Source organism: Melopsittacus undulatus, chromosome 13 (assembly GCF_012275295.1).
Source record: "Melopsittacus undulatus isolate bMelUnd1 chromosome 13, bMelUnd1.mat.Z, whole genome shotgun sequence".
NCBI lineage: Eukaryota > Metazoa > Chordata > Aves > Psittaciformes > Psittaculidae > Melopsittacus > Melopsittacus undulatus.
In genome coordinates, this window is record NC_047539.1 from 4,644,096 (window position 1) to 4,668,345 (window position 24,250).

Sequence of the window (24,250 nt, forward strand, 5' to 3'; positions counted from 1 at the left end):
TGAAGTGAAGCACAAAACTGTCAAAGGTAAATATCCACCCACGACCAAAGCTGCAGATCAGTCTGCCACAGTCAGTCCCGCAGTACTGGGTCTCAAAGTGCTCTGCAGCTCAGAGCTGCAGCACTCAGCATCTACAGGTGTTGGCAACTCTCCCTGCATATCCTGAATTCAGACTCCGTCCAAGCTCCCTTCCACTCCCACCTGCCTTTGCAGAAAGTAATGTTGGGGTTCTTTTAGAAAAGACACCAAGGGAGAAAAGAGGAAAAGAGGAAGAAAGGTGCCCAGAGCATCCCATGGCCTCACTTTTAAGGTAGACAATACCCTGTCAGGCTTGCTATGGCAGGCAGTGGAGCCCTCAAGCAGTTTCTACACACATCTAAGGTCTCCTCCCTTCATGTACACTATCTGATCTACCTCCAGACACATAAGAATATGGATCCAAGTAAATCACAGGAACCAGTAGCTATTTTGTCCTCAAGCCAGCCCTGGGAGATGCTATATGCAGATACAGCCATAGACACCTTGATACAGCATTCCAGCAAGAAAAAAATAAAGCACAAGCTGAAATTTAGGCCAGGATACTCAGATAGCATAAAATATCCCCAAGTCAATGGCTTCCAGCAAATATCAGAGATTAACATAGTACAAAGATATCTGTCCATTAAAAGAAGTATGTATTATTGAAGAGACCTGTCTAGATCTCATCCACCACTCAAGTTTGGAAGTTCTGGAAAATAAAAAGAAGCAGAATGGATTCAGCAGAAAACAATGAGTAATACAGGGACACAAATACAAAATTCCTTACTTTTTAATTACAAACCGGATCCGCTCCTTTACTAGAAGTATCCTCTCAAGACGGGGAATGCCATAGGTGGCTGGCCGCCTGAAAGGAATTCCTTCTGGTAGCCCTTCCACGTATAAATCTTCCACATGTGACTGGAAGAGTGTGTATGGGATAGACACTGGACCTTTTGCTTTTATAGCTTGTGCTTCAAGAAAAAAGGAGAATAAAATCATTAGACTGGCTTGTGGCTCTGCTCAAATGATCTGTTTGATATCACTCTGAAAACCATTAAAACCAGCAACAGGCAATCACCCCCTCAACACATTCAAACATGCAAGCATTCACTGAAGGGCACTGGTTTTGTTTTATAGCAAAATTACTCTTAATTCACAGTAAACAAGCTGCAGACCCGCTTACATATGCAGATTGGCTTTTCCCTTTACCCCATAAACATTTAATAACAGAGACTGCACCTGCTACAGCAAACTTTAACAGTCTTTTGGTTTTGTTTAACAGCACATTTTGACAGATGAAGTTATCTGGACTTAATTATAAACCAAGCATGTTTCAGTTCATTAGCTCTGATTATTACTATTCATTACTACTACTGGGTTACAAGAGTCATTAATGCCTTGGAGGAGGGGCACACATGCCTTCTTTTGAGTCAGTTCCTAAAGCTTTGGTATATTTTACAAAGCCAAGGAATCACTAATGAAATAAACAATACACTTCTAAAGCATGGTCCTACTAATGAAATCTTTGAAGTAAATGGAAACAAGTAAGATTCGCCCACAGCTGGTTATAAGGACTGTATTCATATCAACGCATCTATAAAGCTGGCAAACAGAGGCATCATGGCTTGCAAATAGCAAGAGGACTGCTTCCTTTCTGCTCACAAGGGTATGTTAATTCTGCCGTCCACACAACAAGAACTCTCTATTACCATCTGACTGGTCTGCAAACAGTTTGGTACATTCTGTTGTTTTGCTCCAGCAATTAGATGCGAGAAACTATTTGAAGAAAGGACAGCAAAGCTAAGGCCAATTTTAGAGTACAGTGATGCTGTGCCATTTCTGAAAGCAAAACTACCCACAGGGCACCTTTTCAAGCAATTTAAGGAAACATGAAAGCAGCCAGTGGTTCTGACAGCAGTATATACAAAATGCTTATATTAACTCACAAATTCTTTAAAGTAGTAAGATGTTTTGGGTTTTAAAGGCATTTGAGCAGCATACTCTTTGAACCACTTCGAAGCAGAACAGTTCCTAGGCATGTTTATCACAAGATAGGGAAGCTTTGAAAATACTGCATGCACCTAAGTCTTATATTCTGATAATACTCTAGGAGGTTTGTGAAGACTCTAAGAACTGTTTCAACTAGACTTAATTTCAGCTGCCAAATATAAGATGGCCAAAACTGGAGAGGGAATCCATTCATAGAGATGGACATGAACCTAAAGATGACTCTTTGCAAATAGACTGAAAAAAACCTGTTCAAACTAGTGTCAAAGAACCTGCAGAACAATAACTGAAATAGCTGTTGTGTATCAGACCAGTTCTTCATTAAATTAGATTTTTATTGCAGTCATATTCCTCTTCCAAGAAATGGGGGAAAAAAGCTACTTCCAGCCCTGGAGGCTGCTGTGTCAAGTGGTGAGAAGCATAACAAGTTCAGCAGACAAGCCTCAGATGGAAATGATAGTTTGTGAACTACAGCCACAGGAAAAAAGATCAAGGACATCCAGATCACTACACAGCATCCAGTAAAAACAGCTTCAGAGTAACAAAAATCCTGTCTGTTTAAGTAAGTGACTACATTTTTACAAGTGAAAAATCTTTATTTCTCTTAAATCAACAAATGTTTTAACAAATACTCTTCAGACAGCCTACAAACATGATCAGCATTGCAATGAGGGCTCTTAGATTTTGCAACCTTACATGTTTTACAACAGAAATCCTCTTGAATATAGTTTTGTTTTTGTAAATTAAGACTATGAGTCACACTAAAAAGTAATCCCATTTAGTCTACATCTAAACACAAAACTAAATCTATTCTCATACAGGTCAGTTACAACAAATGATGGTGACTGACACTGCTACAACACTGGAGCTACAGAAGCAACCAAATCTGAGCAGCATTCTAGGAATGTTGGATATCCATAACTCATTTCAATAAATGAGAAATTGCATGCCCATACAGACAGAAAGAATCTGATATGGAACTAGTTTGTGAATTAATGAAATGTTGTCATCCACAGGGAAAAGGGGGATAATTTAAGACCATATGGCCTGCTATGGAGAGTTAAGAATAGCTCTGTATTCAACAGACTCCACAGGAGATTTTTAGGCTGGTTATGTGCAAACACCAAAACCCAAATTAAACCAATTTACCCAGATGATGCTCCTTTCTAGAGCAATTAAAATACTGTGAATCAGATTCTAAACTGTTTTCACTTGGTGTGAGTTGCTTTCAGTGGGCTGTTTACATATCAGATGCTAGTTACACCCAAAACATGTAGTAACTCCAAATCACAAGTTCCATTATGAAAGCAATTCAATTTTTCACAGAAGAGGAGCACCACTATTTGTTTTGAAAGTTTTGATGGTACAGTTTTAGGCTGCGATATGTGGACACAAAATACAGCTGGTGCAGCATCTAGAGACAAATTCCAAAGTCTATGATGTGTGCTTGTTTTTCTTTCCAAGAGCCATTAATATATGATTGTTACTTCAACTGCAGATCAATCATAACCAGAGAGAAAAAGTCAATCAGTAGTAATCTCTCCCCAGAGCCACTTTAAAAGACCATTTCACTTAAGAGCTTGGTGTAAATACAGAAAGAAAAGGCAGCTCTCTTCAAATATGGGTGCTGAAGACATGAGCATGCTGGAGCTCCAGGAAACCCAGCACAACTGAAAGATAGTTTCTCACTTAGGTGCCAATTTTGAAATTGCTCTGCTCATTGAAAAAGCTTCTTTCCCCAGATTTAAGTATTCTGATAATATTTAACCCTTTGGTGCTGTCAGTACTTGTGTGCTCCTGAACCAACAAGACACGTGATTTAGGTGGCAAAGGAGTAGAGGCAATGGCTTGGGAGGGAGTGTAACACATACCGTATTTTTTCTCAAACAACTCTTCAACTTGCTTTCTCAACTCTGTAATTCGTGCATTCCATTTCTCTGCAAGGAAAAGAGGAGGACATGTCAGACTACAAACCAAATTGAGAATCTCCTTTAAAATCGATGTTACCGCCAACTGAAATATGCATTGTGTTTTTACTACTCGTTTGCACACAGATACCTGTGAGGGTGCTGAGGCTCTGGCTCAGTTTGTCCAGAGAAGCTGTGACTGCCCCATCTCTGGCAGTGTTCAAAGCCAGGTTGGACAGGGCTTGGAGCAACATGCTCTAGTGGAAAGTTGGAATTGGGTGAGCTTCCAAGCCAAACCATTCTGTGATTCTATGAGTATACTATAGGCTGTACCTTAAATTATATCGATTCATTCAGAAAGAAAAAAGCATAGAATCTCTAATTCATAAACCTGTGATGTTAAATCAAGCCTAAAAACCCCCCACAAACCAGGCTAAAATAACTTCCAAGAATGGTTTCTCTCTGAGAGCTCAGACAGCAGCTCTCCTTACCACTGGGGCAAAGTCAGCTTGCAGCTGGTGCTGATAATTATCTAAATCTGGGTGCTGAAAAGCCCAATTACTGAAGCTTGATAAAGCTTAGAGACAGCACATGGAGTTGTTTTAGCACAAATATGTATAACTATCTGGGTCAGGAGGCATCGTGCAATCCTCTACCTTAATCCAGTATTTCTCTAAGTCCTGATGTTGCAAAACATCCCCATAAATCCTATTTCTGAAAGCAGATACAGGCTGCAAAACAGAAGCTATCCAAATCCAATCGTGTGTTCCATGGAAAGCTGGATTAAACAGCAGAATTTTAACATCTAATTTTCTGCCTGGAACAGAGTGCACATGTTTTCAGAGCCTTTTGTACTATCTCAATGCTTTTAGGAAAGTGCACAACTCTTTTGTAGACAGTACCAGATGCTGGCTGGCCTTTGAAGAATGAGTTAATAAGCAAGTGTACTTACACCTTATTTCTTACACCAAACACCTGAACCTAATAACTACAGAGGTTAAAAAAAATGACACAATTCAAGCTGTTACACTTCCAGTTGTCAAAAAATTCTTATATCAGACAACACAGAGAATTGAATTTCAAGTCTGTGTCGAAAGGGGTTTAAATATTCATTCTCAGGCCAACACAGACAACTTTGGTTTTCATGTTTAAGCTTATGTTTTTCTAATATAATTTCATGGATATCATGAAACAGGACAGCATGCTTCAGATGTGGGCAAGAATAAGACCTTGGTTAGAGGGGAAAGGGTGTTTTGGCATACTGCCTTGCATTCACACATAAACTCTTCATTCTAATCACTTGGCGTATCACCTACATCAATTAACCTGTTTATATTCTGAAATAGCATCCTTGTGGGTAAATCTACATAATTGCTTCTGCCACCCTTTTTGCTGCTATTCTGTAGCCCACAGCTTCTTAGATGATAAAAACAATTTGAGCTCAATATTCTCTATTCCTGTGTCATTTCAACCTTGTGATATTTCCCCTTTGACTGCAGATGTATAGCCAGATGAAGTTCTGATTGCAGTACAGCCTCTGACAGTGTTTTCTGTTGACCAATGGATTTGAACATGGATTAGCATCAGCTTTACCAGTAAGAGTCCGGAAGATACAAGTCAGAATTTAGTGGCCTAAAGGTGAAACCCTGCTTTCCTCAACAGAGCTGGTGAACACACACGGACAGTACCAGGTAAAGGGTTTTGAAGGGCACTTATGAAATGCTAGATTGTAACCCAAAGTAAACTGAGTTGAGACACCTTCAGTTCATCAGGACAAAGTCAGCAAACCATCTGCTCTCCCTTTCGATGAGGCACTGGAACAGGCTGCCTAGGGCAGTGGTGGAGTCCCCATTCCTGGAAGTGCTCACAAACCATGTAGATGAGTCCTTCAGTGCCATGAGTTAGTGGTGGCCTTGGCAGTGCTGGGGGAACAGTTGGACTCGATGATCTTAAAGGTCTTTTCCAACGTGGTTGATTCTGTGATTCCATGAAATGTTAGTGTGTTTTTTATCAGAGGGAGCACTGCCAAAAGCATGTCATACCATATTACAAAGCAACCATGTAAAAGTATATAAGTAATATTGTTCTGAATAGCTGTTGCTGCAGTTTTAGGAGAAGCTGCTCCCACACAGCCTGGTCTCCCTCTGCTTGTTAACATGCTCACAAGTGTTCCTACATGAGCCATTAAGTTGTCAAGACTTCATTTTTCTCAATTACCAAACCCCACAATCACTGGCCAAATATTCCATGTGGCTCTTTTCAAGCTACTACTTCCATGCTGCTCTCCCTCTAATGGTAACCCTACAGGGATTAAAAATCAAATACATCACAACACAGGCATGTTTATCTGGAATGGTGAATACACAGAAAAATGCTATTAAAAAACCCCATAAACTGAATCACATTTTGATCAGCACACTAGTTTGGGGTTTTTTTAGCTACTTTTGCATTTCATGAGTAAATTGTCAAGGTAGACTACAGAGATATTTCAATATTCAGAGGGGTTATCAGGTAATTGGCATAATTTTGATCAAATTGTCAGCATTATTAACTCCTTGGATTCAGACCAATTACTGTAAAGACACTCTTTTGTCACACATTTTGTGCTCACATAGCAAAGTTGAAGACCTACCCAAAGCTAAGCTGATACTGTTTTGGTAATCACTCTCTGCAAAGCAGTTCAGTTTTCCCCACAGGCACCAAGGTAACTGGTGGCTTCCTTCCATTCCTATGTATACACCTTCTGATACATGGGAACACCATCCCAATTAAATAACAATCCTGAAAACTTCCCCAGGCTGTCCTGGGGCAAGGGGCAATTTACCCCATTGTGTATTCCCTGGGGGTATGCTCCTGATAACATTCACTACAGTAGGGAATTTCCCTATGGAAAAGGAGTTGGGGGTGCTGGTCAATGAGAAAGTGAACACAACTTCAATGTGTGCTGGGCTGCATCAAAAGCAGTGTGACCAGCAGGTCGAAAGAGGTGATCCTGCCCTTCTATTTTGCTCTCACGAGATCCGACTTGGAGTATTGTGTGCAGTTCTGGTGTCATCAATGTATCTGAAGGGGGCCTACAAGGATGCTGAAGAGGAACTCTTCATCAGGGACTGGAGTGATAGGGGTGTAGGGGTAAGAGGTTCAAACTTAAACAGGGGAAGGTTAGGTTAGATACAAGGAAGAAGTTCTTTACTGTGGGGGTGGTGAGGCACTGGAATGGGTTGCCCAAAGAAGTGGTGAATGCTCCATCCCTGGCAGTGTTCAAGGCCAGGCTGGACAGACCCTTGGGCAACATGCTCTAGGGTGATGTGCCCTGCCCATGGCAGGGGGGTTGGAACAAGATAATCTTAAGGCCTTTTCCAACCCAAACCATTCTATGATTCTAAGATTCTACAACTGCAAGACACAACAAAGCTTCTGAGCTTTCAATAGAAAGCAAAAACCACTGCCAGAAGAGATTTTTACTGACAAAGTCAGTTCCTTCCAGCAAAGATATTTTTAACCTTAAATAGTTGGTTCAGAAATATTTTGGAAATCCCTTCCAAAGATGATGAATTTCTATCAAGTATTTCACCAATTTTCATTCTTCCCCTGAGTTGCAATAATTTCGTTTTCCACTTTGTTCTCCTGTTTCCATGAAACAAAAAGCACAGCACATCTTTCAGAGTTTCTCAGGCCACGTGGGGTACCTGATCTCTGACTCAATCAAGACATACAGGAAGTGTCTCCAACTCAAAGCTATTGAACACCTGGATCTCATCAATGTTATGTAAATACTTCAAGTCCTTATCAGATGAGACAGATTTATATCACAAGCATCTTCACTGTCCTTTTTACTCTTCTGGGTGCATGTGTCTTTGTCATTTTACAGCTATTCATGATAGAATTAAACACCTTCTTTCTCCTGTACAATTATCCAATACTAGACCTTATTAGACATAAGTGTGGGGTCTTAAGAAATGTCCAAACAGCAACACTGCAACTGTCAACAGATGCTCTTTTTTACTCTACAATAAATGAAGTTTGTTTCTCCATAGCTTCTCAAATCCATTTTGCTTTAACCAGAACTTGCAACACCACAATGAAATACCACTTTCTTGTAGGTGAACTCCAACAGTGATGAAGGGCAATAACCTCAATACAATTTAGGAAGCCCAGGATGCCTGTAAATCCTGGGAGCTACAAACAACTGTGATCTGACAGCACAGCAGGTGGCTAAGAGCAAAGTTTTCCTGGAAAAAAGCCCAGAGAGATTATCTACCACATGAATTCAGAAGGAACAGGGAGCAGGTAAGTTGTGAGATGTTCTTTAACTGGAGCCTTAACACTGCAAGCTCAACTCAAATTTTTATCATCTTAAATAATTACCTTTGCTCTTCATATCTCTTTGCTCTCCACTGTTTATTCCCTTCAAGCTTGCCTGCCAAGCTTAGATGCTGTTTTCTAATAAGGGAAAAGAGTTCTTGAAAAAGCTTCTGCAGTATTAACTGCTCAATCTTCTCTGCTAATGTTGCCATTATGTTTTCCTGACCCAACCAAAAATGGCTAATGCTACATCTGGAATTGCCTATTACTAGTAATGATCTTTAGAGAATAGAGCTCTGAACAACGTTTTATTCATTTTCAGTTGAATTAATGTGAAATAACATGTTTCACACAAAACAGATGTCAGAAAAGGTTCCATGGGGACTTTTCCAATTGAAGTCAAACCCAGCATTCCTAATAAACATCTCAAACACTGTGCCAAAGGACATATCCTTGATTGTGCAGAACCTTGCAGAAGTACATAGATTCACGGGCTATCTGCCCAGAAACCAAAGCAAATCAAGAAACAAAGGAGAGGTACACACTGCAACAAATCCCATGGGAACTGTCTTTAACCAGAATAACTACAGTGTGTGGATGCATTTCTGCAATGAGAACTTTACAGAAGCTATCATGAAAGAACACTATCAGAAAGACTCCAACTTTGTGTGTCCACAGGCATTGAGGCAGGCTACTCATCACACCAGTCATTTGGTTACCTTCCCAAATCTGGCTCCCTCAACACATCTTGTTCACAGGATGTATTAAAGAGCAGCTAGACAGGTTCCTGACCTCTAGTATGCCTTGATTCAGTGCACTAGTGAATTCAGTCTTATCTTTTTGTCCAAAAAAAAATAAATCAGCAAACAAAAATAATGGCTTATTTTATTAAATTACTTGCAGTGCCTATTTAGATGGTTACTTTGAATAATGAGAAACAGAGATAGCCTAGGATGATGATGGTACTGCTGCAATACATCTGCAAAGAGCCTTAGAGTCTTAAATGAGTATTGGCACTGATGTGTCTCACTCTGCAGTATGAAATTGTTTAATACCTTCTTATAAAATAAAAGAAACAAAATAATCTTTAATTCTTATCTTACCAAAATTGAACTCTTTCACTTTTCTTCTCCCAGCTTCATTAGGTGACTCAGCGCTCTTTGGTCTCTTGTTAGGGGGCAAGTAGTCATCATCATCATCATCTTAAAGAAACATAAAAATATCTTCGCTTTAATGTCCAGAGAACTCACACGCAAGGTTGGAACTACTTTGAATTTCAGTGTTCTAATGCAAGTATTGAACTGTACTTCTACCAGGGCATCAACTCTGCAATGAATTACTCATCTGATTAATTTTAGAAAGCTATTGGCCTGAGTAGGAACAACTTGATTAAGAGAGCCAGAGCAAAGCATGGAATAGCAAAAAGCAAAGCTGCTTCTGTCTTTCCCAGGGAAGACAATAGGATGTTCTGAAACACCACTGGACATCACATGATCATAAAATGACTACACAACAGCAAAAGACATCAAGAAATAAAGTATGTAGACACAGACTACATTTTTTCACCCAGTTGGAAGTATCCTTATAAAAAGCTGAAACCAATGCCAAAGTGTCAACTTTGTCCTAAAATGTATTGCCCAATTGCTAATTTGTTGGTCTTAATCTTACCCATTCCAGAAGCAAGCATTGCAAAAGCCTATCTCAGAAGTGTTTTAAAGCAGTTACAGGACATGTAATTCACAAGCACAAGAAATACAGCTGACGTTTAACCAACATCCTAGTGTGAGAACAACATGGATGCTGGTTAGTGGCTTTAGTGCCATTTAGATGAGAAAGTATGGAGAAAGTTTATCTTGTATTTATCAATATTAGACAAATAAATTGAAGCTTCACTTACACCACTTGTAACACCATTTCTAGTTTGGTACAACTCTTCCCAGAAGCTAGTGTTAACTAGAAATTTTGCATAACTACAGCATGCTTATAAAGCAGCATGTTCTTCAGAATGGATGTTGTAACATCTTTTTAAAATCTAAATTAATGGATGTTAAATAATGAGTATTCTTCATTACCAGTGCTTGAAATGTACATGCAAGATGCAGATCTCTGTCACGCATTTCAGTACCAGCCCTGTAAATCCAGTATGCTTCAGTATATTGTGGTTTTATAAAACTTCTGGACTGGATAAGTTTACCAAGCATGGCACAATGCAAACTGCAGTCAACACTGACACATTATCCTGTTTATATGTGCCAAGTAATGCAGGCATTTTAGAACATTTTTTGGACATAAAAATGCTCAATGGACTGAAATCAATGAACTGGAGAACTAACCTTCAATGGTGACCTCGACCTCAGGGCTCTGACTTGTTTCTGAAGGGACTTGCGGGGAGGAATCTAAAGGGGGGGAAAACAGGATCACCGAATGATGGACACAGAAAAGATTTTTAACCCAACCCTCCGTGATTCTGTATTTAAACTAGCACTTGTCAAAGAAACCCCTGGCATTCACAACGTGCAACAAAAACAGGAGCAAAGATATTCTACTACAAGCTTTTAAGCAATTCTAGACAATGGTAAGGACGTGGAGATTATACTTGCTAAACTGCATGTGCAGCACGGCAGAGTTGGTGTTAATGACAGTAGGAAATTCCTTATTCTTGGCTTAATACAATTATAGATATTTTTCTCTTCGTTATCAAGGCTTCCTGAAAATATAAGCAAAGGCTGCATGCCCTTACAGAAGGTATATTTCTTTACCATTTATACTAATGAGTAGTTGTTGCACTATAATGATTCCCATAACAGGCTGCGAGACCAACAGTGAAAAACAAGAGGGAAATTCATAATCACAATGTGTTCACTGGGGCAGTCTGCACTAACAAACAGGATTAGCCCTATCAATGCTGTGTGGGAGAAAGAGCAATTTGCACTTAACAGTAGTGAAGTTTGGAAAAAAATAAGCTAATTGTATTGGAAACTATTTCACAACTAAGTAGCAGTGTATGAAGGTATCTGTTTAAATTATCCTAGCAGAGTGATGCTGTGCTTGTGCATTTTGATGAATTTATTCTTTCACATCCCTGTAAGCTGGAAGTATGAGATCACTTTGGGAGCCAGGAGTGAGTGCAGGGTGGATAACTAGCAAAGCAGAAGCACAACAAAAGGAAAGAATTAGGAGGCAATGGTCTTTTCGTAGATACGAATGGAAAGTATGGTCATAAAAATGACTATCACATCAACTGATTACTTGGTACAATTTTTGAGAGCATCAGAAAAGTATGAAAAAAACCCTTGAAATACAACTTCTGGAAATTCGGGAACAGCCACAAAGACTGGCAAATGACTATTTCATTTCTATGAAATCATTCATCTAGTCTACTGTAACAAATCCCTTAAAAACAGTCATAATTAAGAGAAATGTGTCAATATATCAAAGCAGATGGCAACAAAGCTCTGGAAGAAAACTCCCAGATGAGACATTTCTTCTCAAGTCATACTAACCCAAATGGTGTAAACACTAAAGTGAGGTGTTTGGTTTTTAAACTTTTTCATAAATACTAGCCTTCATAAACAGCAGGTTTAGTCTATTCAGAAAACCAGGGCAACTTTCAGCACATCTCTTACAGGAACTTGCAAAGAAAAAGGATTTGAGAAAGGGGTGCGTAACAAAACTATATTCTGGCACTAAACTGTAGCTGTAAAGTTCTATGTAGTCAAAATCAAAGCAAAGTCAGAGTCTCGGTTATTTGGTAAGACGCTTCCCTTTCCTCAAGCTCTCTTCACAGGGAGGCATAAAGCTCATGGCACTGTACTTAGAAAAACAAAGTACCTAGCTTATTTTTTCCTCAAATAAGTAGAGTTCAGCAAGAGCAAAGAACTTTATTCTTCTTTACCAAGAGAAATGCTTTTAAATCTCATGTAATGGTACCCTTAACTATGGTGATATTTACCTTCAAAGCAAAACTAATGGGATTTGCAAGAATGAGTATTGCTGCTAGCATAACTTGGCCTTAAATACTCATGACTCAGGTTTGAAAGTCAGGTGCTTAGAATGAAACTAACTGCAGAATGATGTTCTTTCAACATGTCAAAACACTAAATGCTGGGTGACAAGCACCTCACAATTTATGATTTAAAAGAATGAGAAATCCCATCACAACTTGTTTATAATAAGCTGCATAGTGGCATGATTTGGGAGATGAAAAGCAAAACAAAACAAAAAAACCCAAAGCCAACCTTGTGGAAATGGGGAAAGAGAACACTTGGAGATGTACAACTTTAAGGTGCCATCTTTTCAAATATTTCTGTAAAAAAACATCCAATGATGTTAATTTATTCCCATGAATAAATATTTTGTATCTCTAACCTTCTACTGGTATTTCCACATCTGTTCCTTCTCTGCAATTGGAACCCTGGTGGCTTCCTTTAGACAAATAGAAAGTACAAAACATGCCATAATGAAAATAAAAAAGGAACTTTTAACATTGACTACTCAAAATAAGGGTTTTCATAAGCAAAAAATCCAGAACTATAATGTCCACATAGGTAAAATACAGAAGGCACAATTTCTAAATCTTAAGACTTCTTAAGAGCAGGAGCACTCTGACTTCATAAAGACATTCACAGGCTGAAATACAAATCAGTATTTTCTAGTGTTTGCAAATGGGCAAACAGGTATTTTTAATGCAAACTGTAAGAAGCTAAAATAAATGTACAATTTGGGGGCAAATTTATTTAAGCTACTGTTCAGATCCAGTAAGGAACTCTTTCCCTAAACACAGACTTTCCATGTACTTCTGAATGTGCCTGTTCATGTCACACACAGCTGAATGAAATGATCAAGTTGTAGTCATAATATGTAAGCAGAGGTTTATTAAACCTTATAATCACTTATGAAACAGGCTGAACTTCTTGACAAATATATTCCACACAAACTACTAGCATTTTAGAGTGATCAACCTGATGTTTCTTTTCCAATTTAAAAAGGAAAGACATGAGATTCCCTTTCTGCACGTGTCCCTGCTGGGGCACCCAAAAATTAAGACAACAAAATTTTCCTTTCTGTTGAAGTTTAAGCTCCAACACCCTAACTCTTACTTTAAATAAAGGAAGGAGATCCCTGAAAAGTGAAACACACATTCAATTTCCAACACAGATATGAGAAAAATACAATTAAAAGATCTACCTGTACAACTTTTTGCAAGAACATTTGTTTCATTCATCTCTGATGTTTCCGAAGGGCCTGCTTGGGAACAAAGAGAGCATCTCACATCAAACACACTTTTCCAGTCCATGAAGGAATTTGCCAAGTAACACCAAATATATCACATACTTGTTTCATACTTTCTGTAATGTTAAACTTTGGAAAGACTGTGTGAAATGTTAGAAGTCTATAAATCCTACTTACCCAGTTTAACAAAATAAGCATCTTGAGGAGGTAATTGCAGAGGTGTGCATTGCTTGACTACTGAACAGTCAAGAGACTCATGCAGCACAGCAGGTTTTAAAATATTCTGGTGTTAATAAACTTATTTAGAACATGAAATGTTGATGGTTCTGCCCTTTTCCAATGATTTTTAATCAGCTAAATCTTTACCTGTTTGTTAAAATTTGAACTCCTAGGGAGCTCTTTTTGACTCTAAAATGTCTACCTACATTAAATAGACAAATTCAGAGAGATTAAAATCATTTCAGACACTTCACAGTTGTTTGCTTTTCATCAAAGCAGCTCTTTTGAAGGCTATATACCAACTGCTTTCAAGAGGCTGTTGCAGGAAGCAGCACAGAAACAACACTTAAAAGATTAAATTAACACCCTAAAATCCTACTGCTTAATGCCGCAGTGCTCCTGAAGTTACACTGAAAGTGAATTGCTTACAGCACAAATGGCTTCACACTGAGCAGGGGATCATTCTACACCACAAAAATAGCACAGGTATATAAACCTAACCTGTGTGTGGCACATGGGAATGTCATGTTACAACTAGGTGGAACTGAAGGATTTGGACAAGTTGTATGCTGTAAATCAAACCACTTCCGTGCTCATTTGCAAAAGTAATCTGCAGAAGATCACATAGCTCCCCAGAAATTACAGCTCTTCATAGGTAGATCTGTAAGTGTATCAGCAATGAATATGAATAGCTTCACAATAGGAAAGCTATTGTTAACTAATAAGGCAAGTGAAATATTTTAAAATCTATTTCATATGCATGGTAACCCAGAAAATACTGTCACAATCACCCTTCATAAGCATTTCAACCAACTGAAAACATAGACAGTATTACAAGTTATTCAAGAATAATTAATATTTAGGGGATAAAGAAAATTACTATTAGATGGTTACAACACACTGGTTTGAGATAGTCCTGCCTAATTTGATTACTCAGATTTTCAAAGGGATTTTGAATTAACAGGATTTCAAGTGAGCAACCTATACAAAGATCTTTGTTTTCCATTAATTTCTTTCAGTAAATGCTGCTTTAATCTGCCCCTTTCTCCTTGCTGGGGGTGCTTGGATTTTTGTCCTATCTGCCCGTTCAATTCAGAGAAGCTCCCTGATTTGGTTCAAAACATTGCTCCAGGAAGAGTGGTACTGGCACAAATCATAGTCCAAAGACAGGGAAAATCAGGAGGAAGAAAAGGAGCAGGTCAGAAGGCAGAGGCAATGGTACTGCTCTAGACCACATGAGAAGAGATTCTTATCCAAATAGAGTGACCTGCAATAGTTATGGGCATGTGGGAATAGAACAGCGCGTACCTGTGTGTGCTGGAAAAATATCCCTGTGGAGCCAGTTTGCTTTTATCTAAATAAGCAAATTCAATGCATGGAGCCAGCTGGGTATGTAATTTCCTAGGAACTCTTGTGAACATGCAATTACTATCATTCATAACACACTGACACACAGAAGCATGCATCCCATTAGAAGCACATTTTTATATTTGTTCCTTAATTCAGAAATGCTGTCAGGGTTGGTTTACCTACATATTCTGAGGTATTGTCTCTATTGCATTATCATCATGCCTCACGCATGCTGCGACACGAATAAAGGAAAAATAGGAGTCTTTGACACATCCAAACTAGATTTCTCTAGTTAAGGATTACTAGGTTAAGTAATTTCTCCAGTTAAGTTACTAGGCTTGCAGCCCTTGGGATTAAGCACAGAGAATTCAACCCCTACATCTTTAACGACAATAAAACTACGGTACATATAGTAAATCCATCTGATTTTTCCAAAGTGATCCACATGAATTATTTGATGAAACTTGAAGCTTTTTTATTCATATTATGAAGATTTGACAGAGGAAAAACCAGTATGAAAAAATTGTTTCAGAAATTAAATAGTGTAAATATATTCTGCTACCTTCATTTAGTAAAGACTAGAAAATTCAATTTAAAAGAACTCTGATACTCCTACCACTGGGAGATACTGACAAAAGCAGATACATTTCCACTTCACTGCATTCATGCATGTAACAGGCAGATACACATACATCACATAATTAAGAAAAGCAAAAAATCCATTACAGGGGTAACCAGATCAAAAGAAGTTCCAGCTAGGAATAAAAGTATGAGGAAGTCACAAAAAAAAAGAAAAGAAAAAAAAAACCCAAATCCAAAAAACTTAAGAAAAAGAACTTAATTCCACTGCAGTAGGCAGGATGGACACAAAGGTAGGAGATTTAATTACTAAAACCACAGGACACACTAGAAGTAAAATCTTGCAGTATGGTTACATCTTAGAGTTTGAACTTAAGATCCCTAGACAGAGGTAAGCAATATCCCCTTCTATCAGTGAAAGCACTCAGTACACTCCTATTAATAGACAACTTCACCACACAACACAGGCACTGAGAAATTCTGTAACACACTAAAATATGGTCATCCATGAGCATACAGATAACTGACAGACCACTGCACCTAAATCATGCAGCTGGGCTGGGATTCTGCACTGCAGTGAAACCTTTGTAGAAGATAGTTATTGCCAGAAATTGTAAACTTCGGAAATGCCTGTTATAAACATGTAATTTTTCACATTCTAACAATCCCCTTAAAGAATAGATGCCAGTCCCTTGACAGTGTCAGCTATTCCTTCTGCTTACCCACCACAAACTATTTACTTACACTGAGTTCAAATCTCACATCCTCAGTTTCTAATGGATTATGTCCACAGAGTCATACCTGTGGCCACTCGGCAGAAGGAATCTGGGTTTATCATCTCATGGATTAGCAATGCCTACTCCTTAGGTCTTCGGTTTTGGCTACACAGATGGTAACGTTATGAACAATATGTAATTATCAGAATAATATCAGAACACCTTTAGGAAGCACAACACTGTGCTTTCTTGTCATCTTGATATATTCTCTGGAATTTCTTGGTTTAAGATAGTATCTACATGCCAAGTTTTACACTATAGTGGTGAGAGTACTGCCAGCTTTACAGTTTTAAACCCATGAAAATGGATATTACTTCTAGTATTCTGGGATGTCTCCAAAGGAGAAGTATTTTGTTGTTAAGAGACATACTAAAAGACATTCATGACTTTCAGTGTTCCAGAGAGAGAATAAAAACACAGTTTACATTCCCATTTTGGTCTTCTTTTCCCCAGCAGAAGATATTTTCAATCTCATTTGGTTTTGGATGAATGTCCTAGATTTTAACTGCCTAACATTTCCAGAAATTCCAAACCCAATTGAACTGTTCAACCACATGGTGTCTTAAAGAGATGTTAGGCATTTTTTACTCACTTCTAAGTTTGTAAGCTAAATCAGTCAGTTGATTATACTGTGGTTTATAAGCTGAACCAGGCACAATTCACAGGACACAGTGTTTACAGCCTTTTTCCTTCTGCTTCCTCTTCTTCTTGGATTTAACTTCAAGGCATCAGTGGTAACTGAAGACTTGCATCCACAAAACTCACAAGATAACCTGCCTCTTTCAGGACATGTTTGGTCCTTAGCATATTACTCCATTCTACTTGGGCTGTCTCCAAAAAGCCTTCCTTTACTCTGTGCTGATGAAGAGGACTGAAGGTGGCACATATCCCCAAGACATTTTCTTAATGTATTCCTGCTACTCTGTAAATTGGGAGCTGGTGGGGAAAAGAAATAAATATAGCTCTTAATTCTATTCTGTTAATTGATTCAGAGCTGTTCTCATTCTGGCACTGGTATTTTGACCTCATTCTTTTTCCATTAAAACTCTTCAGGATAGCCTGGGTCTTACGGGCAGCCTTTTAATAAGAAGCCAAAATTCATGTCTGTAACTTTACAATACATTTATGCATCAGCTGAACAGCCCCCTGACTGCAAGGAAGCTGGTAGAGAAGCTAGGAGGATTTATAGGCATGAGGATGTACTTGCATTAACCAGTACAGAACACATGCCCTGTATTGGCTTTAGGATCAGGCCTTGCACACACCCAGCTGGTCTGAAGCTCTGGCAGAACACATGAACGCTATCCCTCTGCAATAGCCATGGAAACAGATCTATTCCTACAGCATAGTAATATGCTTAATCTAAAAGTACATACCACAGTTCAAGGTCTAAACCACATTTCAAAACCTAAAACAGCATTTTAACTGATGTTTCTTTTCATAAAAGCTGTAACTGGTACTTACAGATAAGGTATATGCAGGAGTATTAACTGTGATAGCTGGAATGCTCCAATATGCATTATTTAGTCCTGCAGATCTCTACTCAGTCCTTTTCCTCAACAGCCCTTTTCCTGTAGTTAACAGTCAAAATCTGGGCCTTTCTTCCAGAACAGGCTGTCTTTGGTGTCAGACAAAACATTTAACACTGCAGTGACCTTCACAATTACCCAAGATACTGGAAAAAAACACCCACTGCCACTACAAGTATTAGTGCCCACTGGTGGAAAGCTGCCCTAATACTCTGTCAAAACAACCACATGAAGTTTTTGATGGCTAAAGTCCCTATTCCTAAGTCTTACTGTGCACTACTAAAACATTCCTACATTTAGTAATTCAGTATTAACTCATGGTGACACCTGAATGGTGCAACCTACCACAAGATAATAAGAGCTTAAAAGAACATCCACCTACAGGTATAATTTTCCCCCTTTGATTAACAGGAGAATTCTGTGTGCCACCCAGGCAGAGTACTTTGGTCAGCATTTCAGACTTGTGAGAGGAAGCAAAAGCTCAGAGAGGAACAATAACTGAAATTTCATCAGTAGATCATTTTCTCCTGGAAGCCCCAAGCAGATTGCTGCTCTCTAACAGTTGTTTCTTCTCATAAATCGATAAGCTTTTGCTGGAGAGTATTCTTAGTAAGAACTATGACCCTAGCCATTTTCCTTATTTTTCAGTACATCTTTACAAAGGCAATGCTTGGGCAGACTGTGTCGTTCCCAAGGATAGCTATACTTTTCTAAGGTTAACTTCTCTGCACAGCACCATCGTGCACACACAAACCCCTATATGCTCTTAAATTTATAGCTGTACAACCTTTAGCTTGAATCTGAGTGGCAGCAACTTGAAGAAATGAAGGGGAAGCTGCTTTACTCCAGGGAAGGCAGCTTGACTTGACATCTCTTTTAAGCTCATAGCATCCCGTCACTTCTACCAACATACTCAGTTTTGTCTCATTTAAGTCATGCAAGTTACGAGGAGAAAAGGAGTTATTAAGAGAGCACCATTTTATCTCAAAGATATACATACTGCTCTTCACCAATCAGAAGATGTAGAGTTCTGCAAAGCCAAGAAAAAAATCTGTCCCCCCCCTCCCAAATTTCAGGGGAGACTCTTTTCAAATAGCATTGGATTCCACTGTGGGCTGTTGGCCAAATTCACTGTTTTTATGCATGAAATGGAAAGCCACAAGGGGCCAAAAAGCAAAAAGATGACAAGACCTGAGTTTGGAAGGAGCAATGTTTGGGCTGTCTCCAAAAACATCTATTTTTGTTACCTCATATCATGCCTGTAAGCACCCTCATCCTCTGAGCCTCCACAAGAAGATAATCTTAATGCCATTCACCTTCTGTTTCTGAACTTGAGTGGTGGCATTTTGTTGTGCTGTATGAAGATCTCCCTAAACAGTGCTCGTGCACTACTTGAGATGTGCCAGTACAAGAATACTGATTATACAGTCCTGTAGTTAGTTATCAAAGCACATTAGAAAATAGTTTCAAGGATCTTTGTGCCTTAACATGTGCAAAAACGTTATCTCAATAATACAGAATATCACAAAATGAAAAGATGTGCAGTTTTGCACTTCACTGCTGAAAATGCAGCCATCCTTCAGAGGTGCATGGCAGCTTGCCTGTGTTCTTTTGCATTGCTTAATTAACCTAATGACAACTGCAAATAGGCTGAAATAATAAACTTAAGGTTCTAGTTATTTTATATTGCCATTTATAATCATGACTTCTTAATTATTGTTCATATCAACCTACAGAAATAAACATTTCTTTTCCCACTCCTACTTGAGGCTACCATGCAGTATTAACTGGATATGTAGAGATGAAGAAAAGTAACTAAGGGACACCTTAAAGCATACACAGAGCTCCCAGTCATGAGCCTCATGAATGTTATGATTTGCCTAGATAAAGCTTTCAATAATTTTAACACATATTGGTCATTCCATTCAAGAAGACTGATAAATACACTATGAAAGCTACTGAAACTTTAAAAATAAATACAAGATTCAATCAGTGCTTTACACAGCATTGTTATTATGGTTTATTTCCTATTTAAAGAGGTCACTGAAAAACCACAAGCAGTTGAAAAGACTCCTGAAACTTCTCCTTCAGAGCAAGCACACACGTATGGATATGCTCTTATACTTCAGCTCTTTTGGTATTCTTCAGAATAACTTAAATGATAGCCAGCATGGAAATGTATCCTGACAAAATATGTTTAATCACCAAAAATAAATAAAAAGAGAGGCACAGACAGCAATACTTAAACGACCAACATTTTAATGAAATAAACACATATGAAAGCTTGTTTCATTACCTGGAATATTATATTGATAGTAATCAGAATCATCTGGTTCCTCCTTCACTGTTACTTTTGACATTTCCGGAGAAATTTCTGTAGAAGCAACAAAGGAATCAAATATGGAAACTAATAATAATCAGATTCTTTAAAACTGAACAAAACACCCACCAAGATCCTAGCTGGTCTCTATTCAAAGACAGAAAAGAAAAATAAAGATCAAGTGCTGAGACACCAAACAACTGCTGAGCTAAACCAATGGTGACAAAGTGACCTGCTGGTTTATTATGTTTCAATTTGGTCACTGTCAAAGGGATTCAGGATTAAATGCTTCCCTACAAAGTAGGCATCCTTGCAAATGCTATCTCTGATCAGACATATTTTATCACTTGTGCTAACAGTACTTGTAGACCTAGCTCCTGCTCACCCCTCTGCACAGCCAAGTTGGGATATACCCTGCAAACTGTGCTGCTGATGGAGCAACACCAGAAGTGCTCAACTGCTCTTGGCTTCCTTCAAGTGAAACATCCCCTCCATGAGCCTTCACACCATTCCCTGAAACACTTTTAAAACATTCCAACAAAAGGAGAATTACTTAAAATGCCTGGAAGCAGCACTGGAAAGAGTCTGGGACTGCCTTGACAGAAGGCTCAAGTTAACTCTTTGTGTATGTTGAGCATGTTAACCATGAAGGATTCCCAAACCACAAGTTTAAAAGTTGTGAAGCACAAAGAAGCAAGGAAATGAGCTAAATATAAAAACTTCATTCTTATACAAAACACTGAGCAGTGTGGCCTGACCCAACAAAAGGAAGTCACCAGCTTATCTCAAAGCACACCTGTGTCTCATTGACTTTAATGGGATTATTCACACCCTTGCCTCAAAGCAGAAACTTAAGTATTGCTCCACTGTGGATGACAGTGCCTGCAGGATCATGTCTTACCTGCAGGAAACTTAGGAATGCTAGGGCTTCTCTTAAGAATAACTAACATGGTTTGCCATCTCTTATTTATTTGTTCATTTGCCTTTTAGCTAGAAAAAGGAAATTCTGTCATTTTCAACATTTTAGTAATATTAACAACTAAACCAAGTTTTTATCTCCCCATTAGGGACAAAGTAATCTTGAATTAGAACAAAATAAAAATTGTGATTTCCTTCTTCTCCACTTAAAACTAAACTATTTACACAGATAAATTGGTTTAGTCTACAAAATTTTACAGATCTCCCCCTTCTAGAAATGGAAACATTTGGCCAAGGCTCAATACTTGATAAAACTCCAACTGATAAGTGGACAATTTTAAGGAAAGAAAAGCTTTTCCTTCTCACAAACAATGGCTCTTTGCTGGTTTTTTCTCAAAGCTTCCTATATTTGCTTAACTTCAGCCTTCTGAACAGAAACTGACCATTTTTTGGAATATAAGGGCAAATTGCTGAACATACCTGAGTCCTCGTTTGGTTCTGTCTTCACTTTAACAGGAGTAAAACTAAAAAATACACAAACCAAGCACACTGACATTACTAAAAACCTTCTGGGAAGTTCCTCAAGCTTTACAGGCTGTCAAGTAAAATCAATCTCCCGGTATTCTTTTTCCAACTGGGAACACAAAAGTAAGAAATCCTGCATTTTGGCTTATCTGATTTACCTCAAGGCAATTGCCATGAATGTCCTATCCCTGCATTTCTGGGACATATATTCAAAGGACATTCACCATTTAATGAGAAGCAAACTCAGCAGCAGAACAAACTGATCCCTGTTTTCACATTAACCAATTTTTGATTTATTTCAGACATAATCTCCTCATTTGCTAACAAAAAAATTATTTTACTGTTTTTCTTTTATTGAGGAAGAGGAAGGAAGCAACATTACATCTGTTCCCCATTGCTGCCATAGCATAAAACATGACAAACTTATCCCTCACTGACAGACTGTGAATTAAGAACACTCACTGGGCTAATTAAACCAAAGGGAAACTTTGCCATCTGTTTAATTTGTAACAGTTTCCCCACAAATAATGGTCAAAGGAAAGAGAAAATACAGATTCATGCTTTTTTATAACCCCAGGCAAGCAGAAGTTATCCAAAGGTCAGCTGGACAGAAAAAGCATATTAAGAGAAAGAAACTGTATCAAAATATATAGCTGATACAAAAAACCTCCATGATTTTACATTCACCTTCCACCTGGAGGTATAACTGATTGTGAAGGATCTGTCACAGCAGCTCCTGAAAGTTAAAAGACAATCATTGAATTCCCCGCACTCCATTTACCTTAAATACAAATTGAAAATGCAACACTGATTTCATGAAGTGAAAACCTGATTACACTTCACAAGCGTATGTGCTTCTTTTCTGTATTCACAGATATGAGGGAAGGATCTTGTTAAACTGCTTTATTAATCTATAAAGCAACACCACTATAAAGTTACTTCAAATGTACATTTCATCATGCTTTTCCCTGCTCCTTTTCATGATGGCAGGTGAAAATTTGGGGGAAAAAGGTAAAAAAATCTTTCACCTAAACTGTGGTAAAACACGTAGCTCAACAGAGATTCGGCATAGTCCTAAATTACAACTAGACACAGACAGCTCATGCTATTAGAATGTCATTTAACCCACTGAAAATCTGTCCTGCATTTTTAATAGAAATATAACCAGATTCCCTGTGATTACCTACTCCCTATTCTTCTTACTGGGCACAGACAACACATATCTAATTTTACTAATCCAGCATCAGCTTCTGGTTGTGTCTCCTGAGACAGTGAAACTCTTCTTTTTTGATTAAATTCCTATTGAGATTCCTTCATCCTCTTCATAAAACAAATTCTCACATGTACAAATTTTGCAAGTAAACAACCTGATCCCATGAAAGGAACAGGGATTTCTTGTAAGCTAGAAATGAATCTTTATGTAATTTTAAAACACTCTAGCACAGTTTTTCTCATCTAGAGGCTCTCATAGGAACTACACCACCTAGCCACTTCAGAATATCAGATCAATGTTTAAAATGAGATATAAATGCCAAAATCAGCTCTGTATAGGAACATAGAACATTGCAAAGTCTTGGCATCTTCTAAAAATGCAATACAGTCCTTCCTCAGTTCACTTCTTTGCCTAGGATACTATCCAATTAAATTCAAATTCAGTAAAAGAATGAAGGATGCAATAGAATAAGATTTATCTCTAATTAATTGCTCCTGGCAAAACAGATAAAGGAAAATGTTATAGTTCCATGAGGAAGGCATCTCACATTCCAGAATTTCTGCATAGCTTGCCACTTTTATCCACACAACTAAATCTTGTATCTATATTGCTATCTAACCTAAAATTGTGATTTCTGTTTAGTCTGAGTAAGTAGTAACTTACCTAGGTGTTTCTTTGGCTCTAGGAAAGGCCTGTGTGGAAATACAGAAAGAAAACACATAGTTTTAGCAAAGACATCATAACTTACTTGGCAGTGTAACATTAATGAGAGAGTGCTCCTGTTTAAGAGAAACAAGCTGCAACATATTTCATTAAAAACTAACATTAGTTGGACTAAGTACAAAATCAGAACGGACAGATTAGCACAAGATAGAGCAAATGACCTTTTAATGATAAATGAGATCCTTGACTTGTGTTCCAAAATCCATTTGAGGGTTGAAACATCATAATTTGCTGGATGTTTAAATGGAAGTCCTCTAGGCAGGCCCTGCACTACCACAGCAGACTGGTCCCTCTGAATCTTCTCATATGGCACAGGTACCACCGTTGACTTTCCTAAAGCTTTACCTAGAGAATAAAAAGAGATTGTTCTGAGGTCAAGAGTGTTCAAAGTGGGAAAAGGATAAGACCTTCAAAAAACTTTTTACTTTGAGAGGTCTGGAGCAAAAGAAAGGTGTAGATGCAAATCTCTACAGGAAACCAAGTACTGGCCACATTAACATGCACTGGAACCCACTATGATAGAGGCTTTCCTGAAAGGAAACTAAATGAGCTGTGAAATACCTTCACATCACACCCTGCAAACCACACCAAAAAAACTACACAATGTATTGGTATGTTTTAGAATTGGG

At 38.3% G+C, this 24,250-nt stretch overlaps 1 protein-coding gene across 3 annotated transcripts in view; it reads right to left on the reverse strand.

The window, feature by feature from the left end:
* LOC101872754 (general transcription factor II-I) overlaps positions 1–24,250 on the reverse strand; it is a 65,978-nt gene that overhangs the window by 21,443 nt on the left and 20,285 nt on the right. The window contains exons 5-15 of one of the 3 annotated variants that reach the window (XM_034068739.1): positions 23,783–23,966; positions 23,562–23,590; positions 22,373–22,421; positions 21,641–21,684; positions 20,219–20,296; positions 13,425–13,484; positions 12,606–12,662; positions 10,571–10,633; positions 9,341–9,439; positions 3,897–3,962; positions 806–989 (exon numbers count right to left, since the gene is read on the reverse strand). In XM_034068739.1, the coding sequence (XP_033924630.1) occupies positions 806–989; positions 3,897–3,962; positions 9,341–9,439; positions 10,571–10,633; positions 12,606–12,662; positions 13,425–13,484; positions 20,219–20,296; positions 21,641–21,684; positions 22,373–22,421; positions 23,562–23,590; positions 23,783–23,966 (913 nt within the window). The remainder of the gene's footprint in view (positions 1–805; positions 990–3,896; positions 3,963–9,340; positions 9,440–10,570; positions 10,634–12,605; positions 12,663–13,424; positions 13,485–20,218; positions 20,297–21,640; positions 21,685–22,372; positions 22,422–23,561; positions 23,591–23,782; positions 23,967–24,250) is intronic. The other 2 variants (XM_034068737.1, XM_034068738.1) reach the window with 2 other exon arrangements.